Source organism: Eubalaena glacialis, chromosome 11 (assembly GCF_028564815.1).
Source record: "Eubalaena glacialis isolate mEubGla1 chromosome 11, mEubGla1.1.hap2.+ XY, whole genome shotgun sequence".
Lineage (NCBI taxonomy): Eukaryota > Metazoa > Chordata > Mammalia > Artiodactyla > Balaenidae > Eubalaena > Eubalaena glacialis.
The window spans coordinates 91,877,003-91,893,634 of record NC_083726.1 but is presented as its reverse complement, the minus strand read 5'-3'; the positions used below and the strand labels follow the sequence as shown (position 1 = coordinate 91,893,634).

The window sequence follows — 16,632 nt, the reverse complement described above, 5'->3', positions numbered from 1 at the left end:
GAGCTGCAATGCGAGATATACTCGATAATTAGAATACTTTTCCTGTGTAGTTACATAGGTAAAAGAGGGAGAAGAGAGAGAGGGGACATCAAATTCCAAACAAATCTTGACAAAGGAATGATTATCAATAATGTAAGATCAAGATTTGTGGGATGAAATTCATGATTTGATTGAAACGATAAAAGGGTATAGATTTTAAAAGATAAAGGGAAAAGACTGGGCTAGCAATTGATATGGAAATGATATACAATTATATGGCAATCTTTGATCATAAGGACAGGTAAAGAGGCATTTCGATGAAGATAAATGGACAGAGAAATAGAAGTAATGGAACAGCACTATGGACCAAAAGTTTGCATACTCCCAAAGTTCATATGTAGAAATCCTAATCCCCAATGTGATGGTAGTAGGTGAGGCCTTTGGGAGGTGATTTGGTCATGAGGGTGGAGCCTTATAAACCCTTATAAAAGAGACCCCAGAGCTCTCTAGCTCCCCTCCCCAACTTTTTTTTTGCCATGTGAGGATATAGCAAGAAGACGGCTATGAACCAGGAAGCAAGCCCTCACCAGACACCAATCTTGGACTTCTAGTCTTCAGAACTGTGAGAAATAAATGTTTGTTATTTAAGCTACCCAAACTATGGCATTTTTGTTATCGTAGCCAAAACTGACTAAGACTCACAGGCTGCCCAAATACAGACTAATGATGATCCTTTCCTAATTCAGAAACACAAAAGTTGTCACAAAGATGGTCCTGATAGTGACAGGCCATTTGCTGTAATTTATCTGTACAGGCTGTAACTTAAATTCTCTCAAAATAAAACAATGATACACTACTGATTTGTCTTAAAGATAATGTTATCTCAGAAATCTGAGAAAGATGGGGAATAGTACAACAGTTAATCTCTACATCATTCTTATGCTCAGAGAATCTGTTTGGTGAATTGGATGTGATGGGGAACTTTTGGGATGCACCATGTCAAGTAAAGGCATTCTGCATAGAGTCAACTAACACTCTGGAAGTTTTAAAATAATGGAAATGGGAAAATGTTACTGTGTTTTTCAAAAAGGAGATTGGGGGTTGGCAGAGGGGGATGGGTAGGAGACAGAGAAAAACAAAGAGGCTAGAGGATTTCCAAAGTCTTGTATCAGTGAAGTAGTGTAGCTTAGTCCTTACAGGCTCAGATTCTATAGCCAAACTGCTGGTTTGGGCTAGTTCTGCCATTTATTAGCTATGTAGCCCTAGGCAAGTTATTTAACCTATCTCTCTGCCTCAATTTTCTCATCTGTATAATGGATATTGAAAAAATACTCACATGGAATTATATGAAGTTGTATTTATGAAGCATTATAAGTGTTTGTTAAATAAAAATAAACCTCAGCAAAATTTTACAGCAAATTATTAGACAGATGGGTTTTGAACACTTGAAGAAGGAATCAGTGGTCACAAGCAACAAGCATGTGATCCTTTACATGCCATATTAAATTAACCTAATTTAATTTTTAGAAAGAGTTAATTAGATGGTGGCTAGGGAGAATAAGATAAACTTAATGAATCTTGATTTCAGTGAAGCACTTAATAGAGTACCTTATGATGTCCCTGTGAACAGATACAAAATGTAAGTGGATAATTATATGACTAGGAAGTTTCACAGCTGATTAAATAACCATACAATGTTAACCTGAAGGGAAGGTCTTAATGGTATGAAAATGGTTCTATCCTTGGTTCTGCCAAGTACAGTATTTCTATTAATGGCTTAGATAGAAATACAGATAACACATTTACAAAATGTGTAGGTTTAAGATGGGTGGCTGAATGAGAAGTAAGGAACTAGGTTAAATATAGAATCTTAGTGATAATTTAGTTCAATCTTTCATATAATGCAGAGTTCCTTTTTTTAATTTTTTAAAAATTTATTTATTTTTGGCTGCATTGGGTCTTCGTTGCTGCATGCAGGCTTTCTCTAGTTGCGGCGAGTGGGCTTCTCATTGCGATGGCTTCTCTTGTTGTGGAGCACAGGATCTAGGCGCGTGTTTTTCAGTAGTTGTGGCGTGCAGGCTTCAGTAGTTGTGGCTCACGGGCTCTAGAGTGCAGGCTCAGTAGCTGTGGTACACGGGCTTAGTTGCTCTGCGGCATGTGGGATCTGCCCCGGACCAGGGATTGAACCCGTGTCCCCTGCATTGGCAGGCGGATTCTTAACCACTGTGCCACCAGGGAAGCCCCTAACATGGAGTTCCTTCTAAAATACCCTTGGACATATGAAACCTGGATTTGAAGATATTACATGGAACTTATGAGCATTTTCTCTTTTTCAACAGTTCTAATTGCTTGACAGTTCTTGCTCATGTTGAATCAAAAGGCATCAGTGTAATGATGGCCACATGGTTAGTGGAGTGGCCAAGGATATAAGTGTTTGAATCAGAGTGCTCGGGCTTTAATCCAACTTTCTCTACTTACTAGTTATGTCACTGGAGGCAAGTTACTCAATATATTTGTGTTTCCTTATATTTAAAATGAGGATAATGTAACCTACCTCCATATGACTATTAAGAAGATTAAGAGTTAAAATTTCTTAAGACTATGCCTGAATAATGGTAAACATTCAATAACTATTAGATGTTACTAGGCAGAACAAGTTTCATACCTGGCCCGAGAGTCTCTGTGAGAATTCCATAAATATTTGATGGGAAGAAATTATGATCCTTCTGTCTTCTCTCTTCTCCAAGATAAACATGCCCAGGTGTCCACACCCTTCAGCATCCTGGTCATTATGTTCTGTGGATGTGTTCCAGTTTGTTAATGTTCCTTAAAATTGTTGCTTGACCAAGGATGATATTTAATAGCCAATATGGCAGGAGCAACAGCCAGACTGGATGTTGACTATGAAGATTTGTAAGACTGAGCTAGTGAATGCCAACTCAGTGCTAACCCTAAATTTGACCACACAAGGGAACTTATTTCTTTTATCTTATCATTCTTTACCAACACTGCTCTGAAATTCTGTAATCATTTGAGACTTCTGAAATTTTGATTTCAAACATCCTACTTTCTAAATCACTACTTCCTGTCTATCCTAATCCGTGAGTATTTCCCTGCTGTAATTGTTTGCTCTCTCCATGACCTTCTCGCCATTAATCCCATAATCTTTCTATATCCATCACCCTCTAAGAAAGTGAGAGATTTTGCTGTCAGGAGAAGCAGAGAAATGGGGCAACAGCTAAATTTCTTGTTCTGTTTTGTTTTGAATTATGGGTAATACTAGAATGTGTTTGAAACTGATGAGAATGATAGAGGAAACTGATGAAGTCAGAGAATGAATAACTTAAGGAAATTTATAAGAAGCTGACAACTCTCAAATTCATATCTCAAGCCCAAACTTTAAGAGTTCTACTTCTAGCTCCCTATTGCTAACTCAACCTAGACGTATCATGGCATTGAAAATTTAACATGGATAGATTTCTCCCCACAAATCTATTTCTCCCTCTAGTATTTCCCATCTCTGTAAATGCCACCACCTCCAAAACCCTCATACCATAACTTAGGAGCCATCCTTGATCTGCAGATTTAATTCCACATTCAATCCATCAAGAAATCCTATCAGTTCTATCTCCAGATCTGTCCACGTCACTTGTACTCCTTTGTTGCCATCTGCTTTCAAGGCAACATTATCTATTACCTAAAACACTACTAACAGGACATTCTGCAATGATGTAAAGTTTAATATGAGTGCTGTCCAGTATGGTAATCACTCACTACATGTAGCAATTGAGCACTTGCAGTATGGCTAATACCACATTTCATTTCATTTTAACTAATTTGAATTTAAATGACAACATGGATTAGACAGTGTAGGTCTAGATTACCATGATAGCCTCATAGCTGCAGACATAATTCATCCTGTCACCCTAAAATCCACTCCCAACATGGCAGTCATAGCAGCCCTCAACTTACTCCCCTGTCAAAAACCTTTAATGACCTCCCATTGGATTGGCATAAAATCCAAACTCCTTACGATAACCTGAGCTGCACAACTAGGCAAAGCCTCCATCTTCTACAACCTCACCTCATTCCAGTCTGTCCTCACTCAATCTCCAGCCACTCTGACCTCTGAGAGTTTCCCAGGTTACCAAGCTCTTCCCACCTGCAAGGCCATTTTCTCACTTATTTTTTCATCAAATATTTACTAAGTGTTCGGAGTGCTCTAGACACTGGAGATACAGCAGTGAACAAGAGACTAAGTCCTGCTCTCAGGAAATTTTCATTCTGGTGGAGGGAAACAGATTCTAAACAAATAAATATTGATATATACACTGACAGGTCATGATAAATGCCAAGAAGGAAAAGTGGAGGAGGGTTATTTAGATTGTGTGATAGAAGAGGCCTTAGATTAGGTAACATTTGAACAGACACCTGAATGAACTGAGGAAGTGAACCTTGAAGTCACCTTGGGGCCAAGCAGGAATATGCTTGGTTAGTCTGAGGAAGAGTAAAGAAGCCAGTGTGCCTGGTTTTAGGTGAAGGAGAGGGAGAATGGTAGGAGGTAAGGTCAGATAGGTACTAGACACCTTTGCACCTGCTATTCTGGCCTTGCCTGGCTGTTTCCTTTTCATTCTTTGGATCTTCTGTGACCATCTTAACTAAAGCAACTGTCTACCCACTATTATTCCATACTTCTGCTGCAACTTAATTCCTTCAGATTACGTTGACAATCAATAATTATTTGATTATTATTTATTGTTAAATACTGTTACTAGTTTTCTTCTTCTTTATCATCTGTCTTCCCAAAAGAAGGTGGCAGTGATCATTTCTGAATTGTTTACCATTGTTTCTTCAAGGTGCCTATCACATTAGAAAATGCTGTCATGATGAATTTAACCTGTACATTTAATATGGTGTTTACTAGTTACTGATGTCTTACCTTCATGGGGTAAATGGAAGAAGGAAGACCAGATGAACCTTAATTTTGCTAAGTTCTTTTCATTAAAATATTATAAAAGCATTGCAATGAAGACAACTTGGATGCTGTGTACCACTCCATTTACATTCACAGAAATAATTAAAAACTAGCTAAAAGCTGATAAATTCTATTTAGGTGAGCAAAAAGATTTAGTAAGAAAAGATAACTAAGACAATATAGACAATGTGGTTCCACATATGGGCTAGCCCTTCTAACTAGCTAGGAGAGTAGCAATGGGGCTCAGTGTTCAACAGTTTAACAATGCTTATAGAAATTGCATATTTCACTGAACTAAAACTATGTAAGGACATAAAAGTATATGAAATAAAACTGTATAAGCTAGCAAACTAATGGTAGTGTCCTCACTTTTATATAGAATTGTATAAGCTAATTATAGAAATATTAGTTGTCTCATTTGTAATCTTTCGACACCCATGAATTTTTGATTAATCAGAACTTTTAAAGAGGAATAATGTTGTCAGGTTGAGGAATACTAAAGAGTGAGAAAGAGAAACACAGCCCTGACATCCAGGAACTGGTCCAACGCTCACAGCTGGACTGTGTTCTCCTGTTGGACATAAACAATCTCACAGGACATCAACATCAGACAAGACTCTGAATCTATGATAAAATGAGACAAAAACAAGGTCATCTGTAACCAACAAAAATACCAAACATTGACCTCTCATGGCTGAAATAGAGCTTGCTACTTCTTTACCAATTACAGTTTTATCCTTACTCTAGTCAGGGCTCCCTATGATTGAGATACCCAATCATAAAGTTGCCCCACTTCCTGCAAGCAATCTAGAGCAAAGTCCACTTCTCTAGACCTTCTCCAAAATTACCTGACCAAAGCCTAAATACTGTAATAGGTTCTCTCTACCACCCTTTTAACAACCCATGGTTTTCCAGGATATGTGTTTTCCCTCTCCACAATGAGTAATAAATCTAACTTGTTCAACTCCAGGTATGTTCCAAGGGTCTCTGGTTGAAAAGCATTCACAAGAGTTAGGGTTGTAGGGTTGGATGCTATAGACACCTCATATTAATCTTATGGAGAACTGATAGCTTGATATTTTGTATCTCCTCCGCCTCCATACTCTCAATTGCTTTAGAATCCTTGGCAGGAACCAAACTCGTTGATAAGAAAAAATTTAGATAACTTTGGAATTTCAAAGCACATTGCTGAACTTACTGGTGTTACAAATCCTAGAATATCATAGGAATGGTTAAGGCCCCTGGAAAAAGATAGCATCAAAACTCTCCTCTTGGGGCTTCCCTGGTGGCGCAGTGGTTAAGAGTCCGCCTGCCAATGCAGAGGACACGGGTTTGAACCCTGGTCCGGGAAGATCCCACATGCCCCAGAGCAACTAAGCCCATGCGCCACAACTACTGAGCCTGCACCCTAGAGCCCATGAGCCACAACTACTGAGCCCGCATGCCATAACTACTGAAGCTCGTGCGCCTAGAGCCCGTGCTCCTCAACGGGAGAAGCCACCGCAGTGAGAAGCCCGTGCACCACAACAAGGAGTAGCCCTGCTCGCTGCAACTAGAGAAAAGCCCCCGCAGAGCAACGAAGACCCAACACAGCCAAAAATAAAATAAATAAATTTATAAAAATTTTAAAAAATAAAAATAAACCTCTCCTCTTGCCCTTTGTGATAGGTGGATTGTAAAGGTGTCCTGATTGGCAGAACTGGTTGGAGATTGGAGAAGGTGATACAATATTGAATTACAAAACCTTTGGAAAAGTTCCCTCTATGTGTCAATCATAGAACAGGATATTGCCTGACATCCAAACATGGTAGACACCATGTGGTCAATAAACCTCCAAAGATTATTCAAGATAATTGACCTTTACCTTTTAATAATTTACCCTGGGCCTAAAGAGAACCACCTTTACTGTGAGGATGAAATCTGAGTAAACAAATTTCAAAAAGTTACCAAAAAATGCAGTTTAGGAAATAAAACCTCTTAAAACATATGACCTCCTGAGAAAAACAAAATTAGTGTGCTCCCTAATGGTAAAATGAGATAGGAATCACTGGATGAAATCAAAAAGAGCTGGAATTAAAGGTCAAGATCCAGTGAGTACGGTCTCATGCTCATCCCATTGTGTTCAATAATACTCAGGGGCTTCCCTGGTGGCGCAGTGGTTGAGAATCTGCCTGCTAATGCAGGGGACACGGGTTCGAGCCCTGGTCTGGGAAGATCCCACATGCCGCGGAGCGACTAGGCCCCATGAGCCACAATTACTGAGCCTGCGCGTCTGGAGCCTGTGCTCCGCAACAAGAGAGGCCGCGATAGTGAGAGGCCCGCGCGCCGCGATGAAGAATGGCCCCCGCTCGCCGCAACTGGAGAAAGCCCTCGCACAGAAACGAAGATCCAACACAGCCATAAATAAATAAATAAATAAATAAGTAAAGCAAGAATAGAGAGAAAATAGAAGAGTAAGAAAGAGAACACAAGCACATCACATAAATAAGCATGACATGAAGAAAATTGATGTACATTAAAAAAAAAAATAATAATACTCAGGATTCTGCTGAAGGATCTGATGGAAAAATCACTGACAACAAATGATATCATTCCAAAGGCAAATGTAGGTCATGGTTTCCATATATATGATTATATAAATGCTTATATGAATGCCACTCAATGTAGGACATTTAAGAAAGTTCAGTTTACCAAGTAATCTTGATTGCTGATCTGGTCCGTCATAAATATTGAAGTAATCCCATTCACAGTTCCAAGATTCTTCTGTTTTAAAGCCTTTAATCACTGCCTTCATTTTATTTCCTGACATAGAATAAAAAGTCCAAGTGCAGTTCAGCATGTTAGGATAAATGTTAGGATAATTGGGAGATGTGATCTCAATAGAACTAACTGGAATCAAATCCAATACTGGACATCCTTGAGGCAAAAAGAAAAAAAAAACCATATTTAATACAATAATGAAGGATCTGGTTTTAATGTCTACAACTAGGTCATTAAGACCTAAACTGTAGGGCTTCCCTGGTGACGCAGTGGTTGAGAGTCTGCCTGCCAATGCAGGGGACACGGGTTCGAACCCTGGTCTGGGAGGATCCCACATGCCGCGAAGCAACTGGGGCTGTGAGCCACAATTACTGAGCCTGCGCGTCTGGAGCCTGTGCTCCACAACAAGAGAGGCCACGATAGTGAGAGGCCCGTGCACCGCGATGAAGAGCGGCCCCTGCTCGCCTCAACTGGAGAAAGCCCTCGCGCAGAAACGGGGACTCAACGCAGCCAAAAATAAATTAATTAATTAATTAAAAATTAAAAAAAAAAAAACCTTAACTGTAGTGTACTTTTATAAACTTCTATCACTATTTTTTTGCTTCCATAGCTCCTTATGTATGGTGACACAGGGTTTAAATGACTTGTTTTGAAAAACTGACACCTCCCAAAAGAAGACAGATTAAAGTTCTTTGAGTTTAATTCACAAACTGTGAACCACTAAGTCAACCATATCTATATTTCAATGTAGTTTTGTTGCTCATTTTTAGCACACAATCTTCTAAATCCCCGAGTAAATTAAACACTCCTAAAATTCAGCCTACACTTCAAATTACAATCATTTATTTGGTAGGGAAATTTGGATTACTCTCAGATAGTTGAAACCAGGATATGAAGGTTCACAAGGGCCAAGGGACTACTACACCAAAAAGAGAATTGAGGAATTCAGTGACATTTTGGGTTTACTCCAAATGCTCTAGGTATTACCCAACCTAAAGTTAATGTCATCCAAAAACATTTACTTCATCAATAATCTTATCATTTTGTTTCACTATGCAATGGCCCAGCCAAAAAAGAAAAAGAGAGAGAGAGAGATACATGCACAATCCAAAAGACATAAAATATATGGAAAGAATGTTAATGAATAATAGAATTCAAATAGTTAGGGAAACTCCCATAAACAAAACATGTGTTTCTTACCCATTAATTAGATAGGGCGCTACCTTGTTACTCTCTACTCCCTGATCTGACCCAGGTCTCCACCACCCCCAAAGTTTGACACTCAGAAAACTAGTACAAGTTCATATTTCACTATAAAGCAAATAGAATAAGGACACAACACTTGAAAGTTTTTGATAGCAGCCAGGGTATACTTCTTCCTAAACAGTGTTTAGCAGCAAAGATATTCCTCACTCTATTTCCATAATATCAGGTAAACAAAGCCAAGACAATGAAGCCAATTCCTTACCTCCTTTCTCCTCTTTACCATTAACTTTAATTTTTCCTTTCACAGAATCTAGAATAAGAGAATATTCAAGGTCAATATATCCTATTTAATATTTTATATTTCTTTATTCTTTTGTTTAAGTGATACATTTACATTGTAGAAAATTTCAAAAAAAAACAGATTTCAAAGGAGAAAACAAGTCTCCTGTAGTCCCATCCTATAACCAATACTCATATTTTAATGTAACTCCTGCTTTTTCCTAAGCTATAGTATATACATTTTTAAATTGTATTTCATTTTACACCATTGTAACCTCCCCTACCCCCCCAATTGTGAATATTTTTCTATACTACTAAATATTGCACATACATTTTAATGGTTTTATATTTTTTACTCACATAGATACAACAATTTCTACTGATATATTTTAATTTGTAATCTCAAGAATATGAATGATGAGTCAGATCTTTAACAAACCTCACACATGGGGTAAATCTATTACATTTCTGCTATTGTTAGAAAAATGTCTGCACTAAAGCTTTTCTATGTTTATCTGAAAACAGAAATTGAACATGTGTACGGAGTCTGCTGAGTTGACTTCTATTCATCTTTTAGCTCTAAGCCAAAGGGATTTCTATAAGCAAAACAGATGTATTTCTTATCCATTTATTAGATAGGGAGCTACCTCCTTACTCTCTACTCACTAATCTACCCCAGCTAGAATGTCATTTCCTTTATTCAGACAATTCTTGAGCATCATCTATTTGCTAGGCATGTTGTACATTTTGGAGATAACAGCCGTGGGGCATGCTTGGTGTGTCTGGGGAACAGCAAGAAGGATGGTGTAGAGCGAGCACTGGGGAAAATGGCAGGAGAAGTAGTCAAGGAGGTAGCCAAGAGCCAGATCATATAGAATCTTATAGGTCACTGTAAGGACTTTTACTAAGAGTGAGCTGGGAAAATATTGAAAGACTATAAGCAGAGGAGTAACATGATCTGAATTATTCTTTTTAAAATGATTATTCTGGCTAGAATGATTATTCTGTTTAGTCTGGCTATTAGTGAAACAGACTAAACAAAGGCTTGTATCAGAATGTTATAGTGACGTTGAGAGGTAGTTGGATTCCAGATCAGTTTTGCTGAAGGCCCACAGATTAACTAAATCCAATGAGAGATGTGAGAAGAAAAGTCAAGGATGACCAAGATAATGGCTTGAGCAATTAATTAGTAAACTGTAGTTGCCATCTACTGAGGTGGGGAAGATTGGTGGAGGAAGAATTTGGAGACAGGGGTAGGAAATCAAGACTTGAATTCTGGTCATGTTAAGTTTCGATGCTTATTAGATATCCAAATGAAGAGGGAGGCAATTGGATATATAGCACTGGAGTTCAAAAAAGAAGTTGGGACTGGAGATATACTTTGGGAGTTATCTGTGTAAAGACGGTATTTAAAACTAGGGATTGGGTGAGATCATTTAAGAGTGACTACAGGTAGAGAAGAAAAGAAAGTCAAGGACTGGGTCCTGGGACACCTCAACTTTTAATAGTAGAGAAAAGGAGGTGCAACCAACAAAGAGACTCCAAGGAGACCAATGAAGTAAGAGGATAGCCAAGAAACAGTGGTTTCCTGGAGGCCATGACAAATGAAACTCCAGAAGGAAGAAGAGCTTATCCGTGCCAAATGCAGCTATTAGGACTGAGAAGTGACTGTTGGATCTGAACCTGTGGAGGTCACTGGTAGCTTTGGCAAGAACACCATCTGGGGAATGGCAAGAAAGAAAGACTTATGGGAATGGATTCCAGAAAAAATGAAAGGGTAAAAGGGTAGACAGTGAGTAGAAATACATTTCAAGGTGTTTTGCTGTAAGAGAACAAAGAAATTAAAGTTTTCCTAGAATTCCATGCCCATCCTTTACTGAACTAAATAAGATCCCTCCTTCAAAACTTAATATAGTTTTTTCACTCTATATTTTTCTGTGAGATTATTTGATTAGTTGACTGCAAGAAAAATGCACAACCTAAGAGCTATGAGTTTGTTTTACTCAGGGTCTTACTGAGGACTAACCCACAAGACAACCGCTCAGTAGCTCTGAGAAAGCTGTTCCGAAGAGGTAGGGGGAGAAGCCAGCTTAAATGTGATTTTGGCTAGGGAATATGTGCAGTCAAGCACATGTCTTGATAAAACATTACTGCTAGTCACAAAGTACAGAGATCTGAAGTTAATGATTTTAGTGCTTTTCTGTGTATGGGAAAATGCAAAATCTGGGTTCATTAAAATTCTTCCTGAGATATACATCTAACTATGCAAGGGGCCTGCTTTTCCAAAGCACAGAGCATCCTGTTATCACCTTAGTTTCTTCCCTCTGAAGCACAGAGTACACTGTCCATCAGCTACTGCAGTGGGTTAATTATGGCAGAACTGGGTGATAAGCAACAGTCTCTGTCCTTCTCTGTTTACAGATTACTGACTATCTCCCCCACTAGACTGTAAACTCTTCTAGGGCAGGGACTGTCTTGTTCATTGCTGAATCCTCAGTGCTTTAAACATGGCCTGGCATAAGTTTAAAACAATTTGTTGATAGCCTGAATAATTAAAGGCTTAAATGTGAGATTTTATTCTATTTTATGTTAGCCCCTTACGGTATACTTTCACTTACATAATTTGAACTTGATGCAAATCTTCTTTGTGTTCTCCATCCAACATTTCTCACATTATCAGACTAAAAAAGTATAATGTTTTTTGCAGAAATATTTCTACAATTGTATTCCAATTAACAATTTTAATGAGTATGAATTGATTAATCTTAAGGACTAGAGCAGTTCTAATAACTATTCAGAATTAAGCATAATTGCAAATGCTTTTTCCATGATACCCAATTTCCATAATTTGCAAAAGTTCAAATTTTCATAATGCTGTCTATGCGTTCACCAAAACTATAGGAATGTTGGGCAAAGCATATTTTTCAATAATCTGGTTACAACTAATATATATGAACTATCTACCAAACAAGTTTAAAAAAAGAAACAATTACTCTTGATATTAGTACATTAAGGAAATGAATTTCAAAATAGAAAAATTACTTGAAACTTTTAGGCTAGGGATAAAAATTTCCTACTGCATTTTTACAATATTCCAAGTATACAGAAAACTAGACAAAATTATTAGTTGCTGTAAGAAAAAATGAAAAATCTGATTAATCTTATGCCTTAAGGAGGTTTAGCTTGAGACCTCCACAGATTATAGAAATCACAACCTTAAATATTGTTTTTTTCTTCTCCCCTATAGCTGACAAGTGAAATAAAGAATTCAAATCTCTTTATTTGATAACACATATTTTCTAATAAAGCACAATAAAACAAACATACACAAAAACAAATATGAAAAAAGTAATAGACTTACCAGACATATGAAAAGAATATCTCAAAGAAAATTTTTCCATGGCCAAACTGACATTGTATGTGAAAATCAACATCATAAGAGGACCATGAGATTTTAATGAAGGTGAATCTCCTTCACATAGATCTCCTAGACAAAAAAAAAAAATTCTTACTATTCATCAAGGCAAAGGTTATTGAGCAAAGTGAAAGGAAAAAAAATCCTATTTTTTTTTTAATTAATTAATTAATTTATTTATGGCTGTGTTGGGTCTTCGTTTCTGTGCGAGGGCTTTCTCTAGTTGTGGCAAGCGGGGGCCACTCTTCATCGCGGTGTGCGGGCCTCTCACTATCGCGGCCTCTCTTGTTGCGGAGCACAGGCTCCAGACGCGCAGGCTCAGTAGTTGTGGCTCATGGGCCTAGTTGCTCCGCGGCATGTGGGATCTTCCCGGACCAGGGCTCGAACCCGTGTCCCCTGCATTGGCAGGCAGATTCTCAACCACTGCACCACCAGGGAAGCCCAAAAAAATCCTATTTTTAATACAAATTTATATTGTATCCCGTACCAACAATATAAAAATGGAAAAATTAAGCAAAATAAATCCCAATTAGAATAGAGAGAGATGTTCCAGATTCTTGAGTGTAAGCAGTTCTAAGAAAGTGGTTCCAAACCAACTAGGACGCTGTATCCAGTTCTTATACTGTCTGAAATACTTAGGTAGATCTTTTTAAAGCCATATAATATAAAAGAAGGTAACATGGTTGATACCGAGCAGGGCCCTGTGGGGCTCCTGGGCACAAAGGCTTTCTGTGTCCCCCGTTTCTTGAATTACAGGAAATAGCCTCCATTCAGCCTCCATGACCTTCCCTGAGTTTCGAAGGGCAGATTCAAGCAGTTGCTAATGAGGGAAGGGAGGGGATGCGAAACCAGGGAGAAACAAACAGTCAAGAGAAACAATAGTACAGCCTGGTTGGGGCAAGGTCCTGGCTCCCCATCAACGGATACCCACAGCAATATCTTTGAGCTGTTCTGCAGATACTGAAACCCCCTCCAAGTGGGAGAAGTTAACAATTAACCATGGTATGCTGCTCACAAGCACATAGGCCCCAGACTAGTTGGAACCTGAAGGTTGATGATGCTGACTCCTACTTACCTCACCACAAACCAATCAGAAGAATGTCCACGAGCTGATCATGCCCTCTTTGAACCATTACTATAACACTTCTCACTACCCTCTCCAAGTGGGGACACACGGTTTTGAGGGCATTAACCCACTGTGACCCCCTTTGCCTGGCAAAGCAATCAAGCTATTCTTTTCTACCTCACTCAAAACTGTCTCCAAGATTTAATTTGGTCTTGAGGTACAGAGGCTGGTTTCAGTCTAGCTAGGTCATCAGGGAACTAAAAAAATATTTTTGTCACCCAACTGAAATAACTATATATAAGGGAGTATATTTGAGCCTTAGCTACATACAACCTTCATTTATCCACAGCACAGCCAAATGAATAAGAGGCAAGGTACAGTAATTGTCATGAAAGTCAAAACCACTAGCTGGTGTAAATGAAATTTTTTTAGGCAATAGTTCTTAGAGGTCTCCTGTGAATCAGAATCCTAGGGCTAATTAGCAATGGTTTCGCTCAACCTCCCATTACCCCTGGGCTTCTAAAGCATCCTTCAGAAGATGATGGAGACTGATCCTCACTGATGGTTCTCTCTCTTGTGAGGCTGACTGCTAATAGCCAGACTGCTGTCATGAAGTTCTCTGTAACTGCTACCCTATGAATCTAGTTCAGCTTCTAGAACAAAACATTTTTCTTTCGTCTTTTGCTTTTTATTTTTTTTAATAACTTTATTTATTGATTATTTATTTTTGGCTGCGTTGGGTCTTTGTTGCTGCGCACGGGCTTTCTCTAGCTGCAACGCGCGGGCTTCTCATTGCGGTGGCCTCTCTTGTTGTGGAGCACGGGTTCTAGGCACGTGGGCTTCAGTAGTTGTGGCACATGGGCTCAGTAGTTGCGGCACACGGGCTTAGTTGCTCCATGGCATGTGGGATCTTCCCAGACCAGAGCTCGAACCTGTGTCCCCTGCGTTGGCAGGCGGATTCTTAACCACTGCTCCACCAGGGAAGTCTCTCATCTTTTGCTCTTTATAGTTTTCTTTAAGATAAGAATGTTTAACCATTCTCTGGAGAAAATTTGGAGAATTTTAAAAACAATTACTTATAATCTTGCAATCTAGAAATATCCACTTAAACATAGTGGTGTGTTTCCCCTTAGACCTTTACTTAAGTCATACATAGCACTTTTTAAAAAAAAATTAAAATATACTGTGTAATTTTTTCATTCCAGTCTTCTCACTTAATATTTTTAACACAAGTTCACGTGCCCGACGCACGGTGAGGCCAAACTGAAATGTCGGAGTTTGGAGCAGAGAAAGGTTTATTGCAAGGCCATGCAAGACTCATGCCCTAAAAAGCCTCAAGCTCCCCGAAGGGTTTAGGGAAAGCATTTTTAAAAGCCAGGTTGTGGGGGGGGGGTGTGTGTCGCAGGGTATGTGACCAGATTGCGCACAATTCTCTGATTGCCTGATGATGAGGGAACAGGGTGATGTCACAGGGGTTAACTTTATCAGTCCTTAGGCTCCAGGAGGCCTGGGGCTCTGTGCTCATGGTCATCAAGTAGTTAACATCTTCCATTTGGTGGGGTGGGGGGGAGTGTTGGTGGTCCACATCTAAAACAACTCAGGAAATTTGCAGAGTATGGGGGGAAGGCCTGTCCCTGGAAGGCCCTATAGGATCCTGCTCAGTTACAATATTACATGTAAGATTTTTCTGTCTTCTAAAAAAGTTAGCTGAAAATATTTTATTTAGTGGTGGCATAACATTTTATCCTATGGATTTACTATACTTTTCTTAACCAATTTCCTATTTAGATCCTTTTTTTTTTTTTTTTGGCCATTATCATAAATAACACCAGCTGAATGAATATCTTACACATAAATGTAAGGCATATTTTTTATAAATATGGGTAAAAATAGAAATGCTGAATAAAAGGTTATAGATTTATAGCTTTTGAAAAACATTTCTATGTCTTCCTCCAGAAAGCATACGACATATTATACCTAAACAACAACATGAAAATATCTGTTACACTGCATTTTGTTTACTAAGTATAATCATTCTTCAAATCTTTTTTGTCAGTTAAGTAGGTAAAAATTTTTTTCATTTCCGTTTTAAAGAGGCTAAGTATTTTTTCTCACATGTATTTATTTATCTATGAATTGCTCATTCAGATCACTTGCCCATTTTTATAGTAAGGTATATCTAGGAAAATAGTAATTCTGAACTACGTTTTAAAATTAATTGATTAAACTCTTATTGTACTATTTAAAAATTGTTTTATGTTAGGGATCCTCTTAATTCTAAAAGAATATAGCTGTGCTTTACAATTGTTGAGTCAGGGTTTATTATCATAAGGTTGACAATTCAAATCTGCTCCCTGTGACAAACCATTTCTAAGTTTAACTGATCATACTTCTGAAACAAACATTCTAACAAAAGCAGTTATAACACACATAGTTTCAAGTCAACAATTCTAGAACTATTAAGCTTTTCACTATTATAGGAAAACTGTCCTTTTTAATAAACAGATGGCCAGAGGATCACTTCATTGTGACAAGAGGCAAAATAAGGAGAGATGTAATTTAGATTGTATAGTAACTGATATGCAAATATTCATTAACCTTCCTTATCTATCAAAAGAGGTTAAGGGTTAATCCAGTGCTTTTTGTTTTCAAAATCACTTGGGTCAATAGTTTGTAATTCTTTTGGAAAATGAACAAAAGACTCAAAAGCCTTGGGAACTCTGGTTTTAACCTGAAATTCATTCAAGGCTGAGTCAAAGATATTTGGGCCTGTAAATTAATTTTATTTTACAGACTTGGGCTTTTCTAATACTGATTTGTAAACATTCCCTATATTAATTACCTTAAGCCTTTCTCAGAGTTGTTGAAAATCTTGTTTGTTATTTGCTTTTTAATTTTGTTTCTGTTGAAGAAAAGTTTTTAGTTATAAAGGAGTTTATTGATAATTTCCTA

At 38.1% G+C, this 16,632-nt stretch overlaps 1 protein-coding gene across 1 annotated transcript in view; it reads right to left on the bottom strand.

Moving 5' to 3' along the window:
• Nucleotides 1-10,850: 10,850 nt before the first annotated feature.
• Nucleotides 10,851-16,632, bottom strand: part of OVCH1 (ovochymase 1) — a 65,445-nt gene continuing 59,663 nt past the window's right edge. The window contains 3 exon segments of the mRNA XM_061206673.1: nt 10,851-10,919; nt 11,818-11,880; nt 12,613-12,686. Coding sequence (XP_061062656.1) covers nt 10,851-10,919; nt 11,818-11,880; nt 12,613-12,686 — 206 coding nt within the window.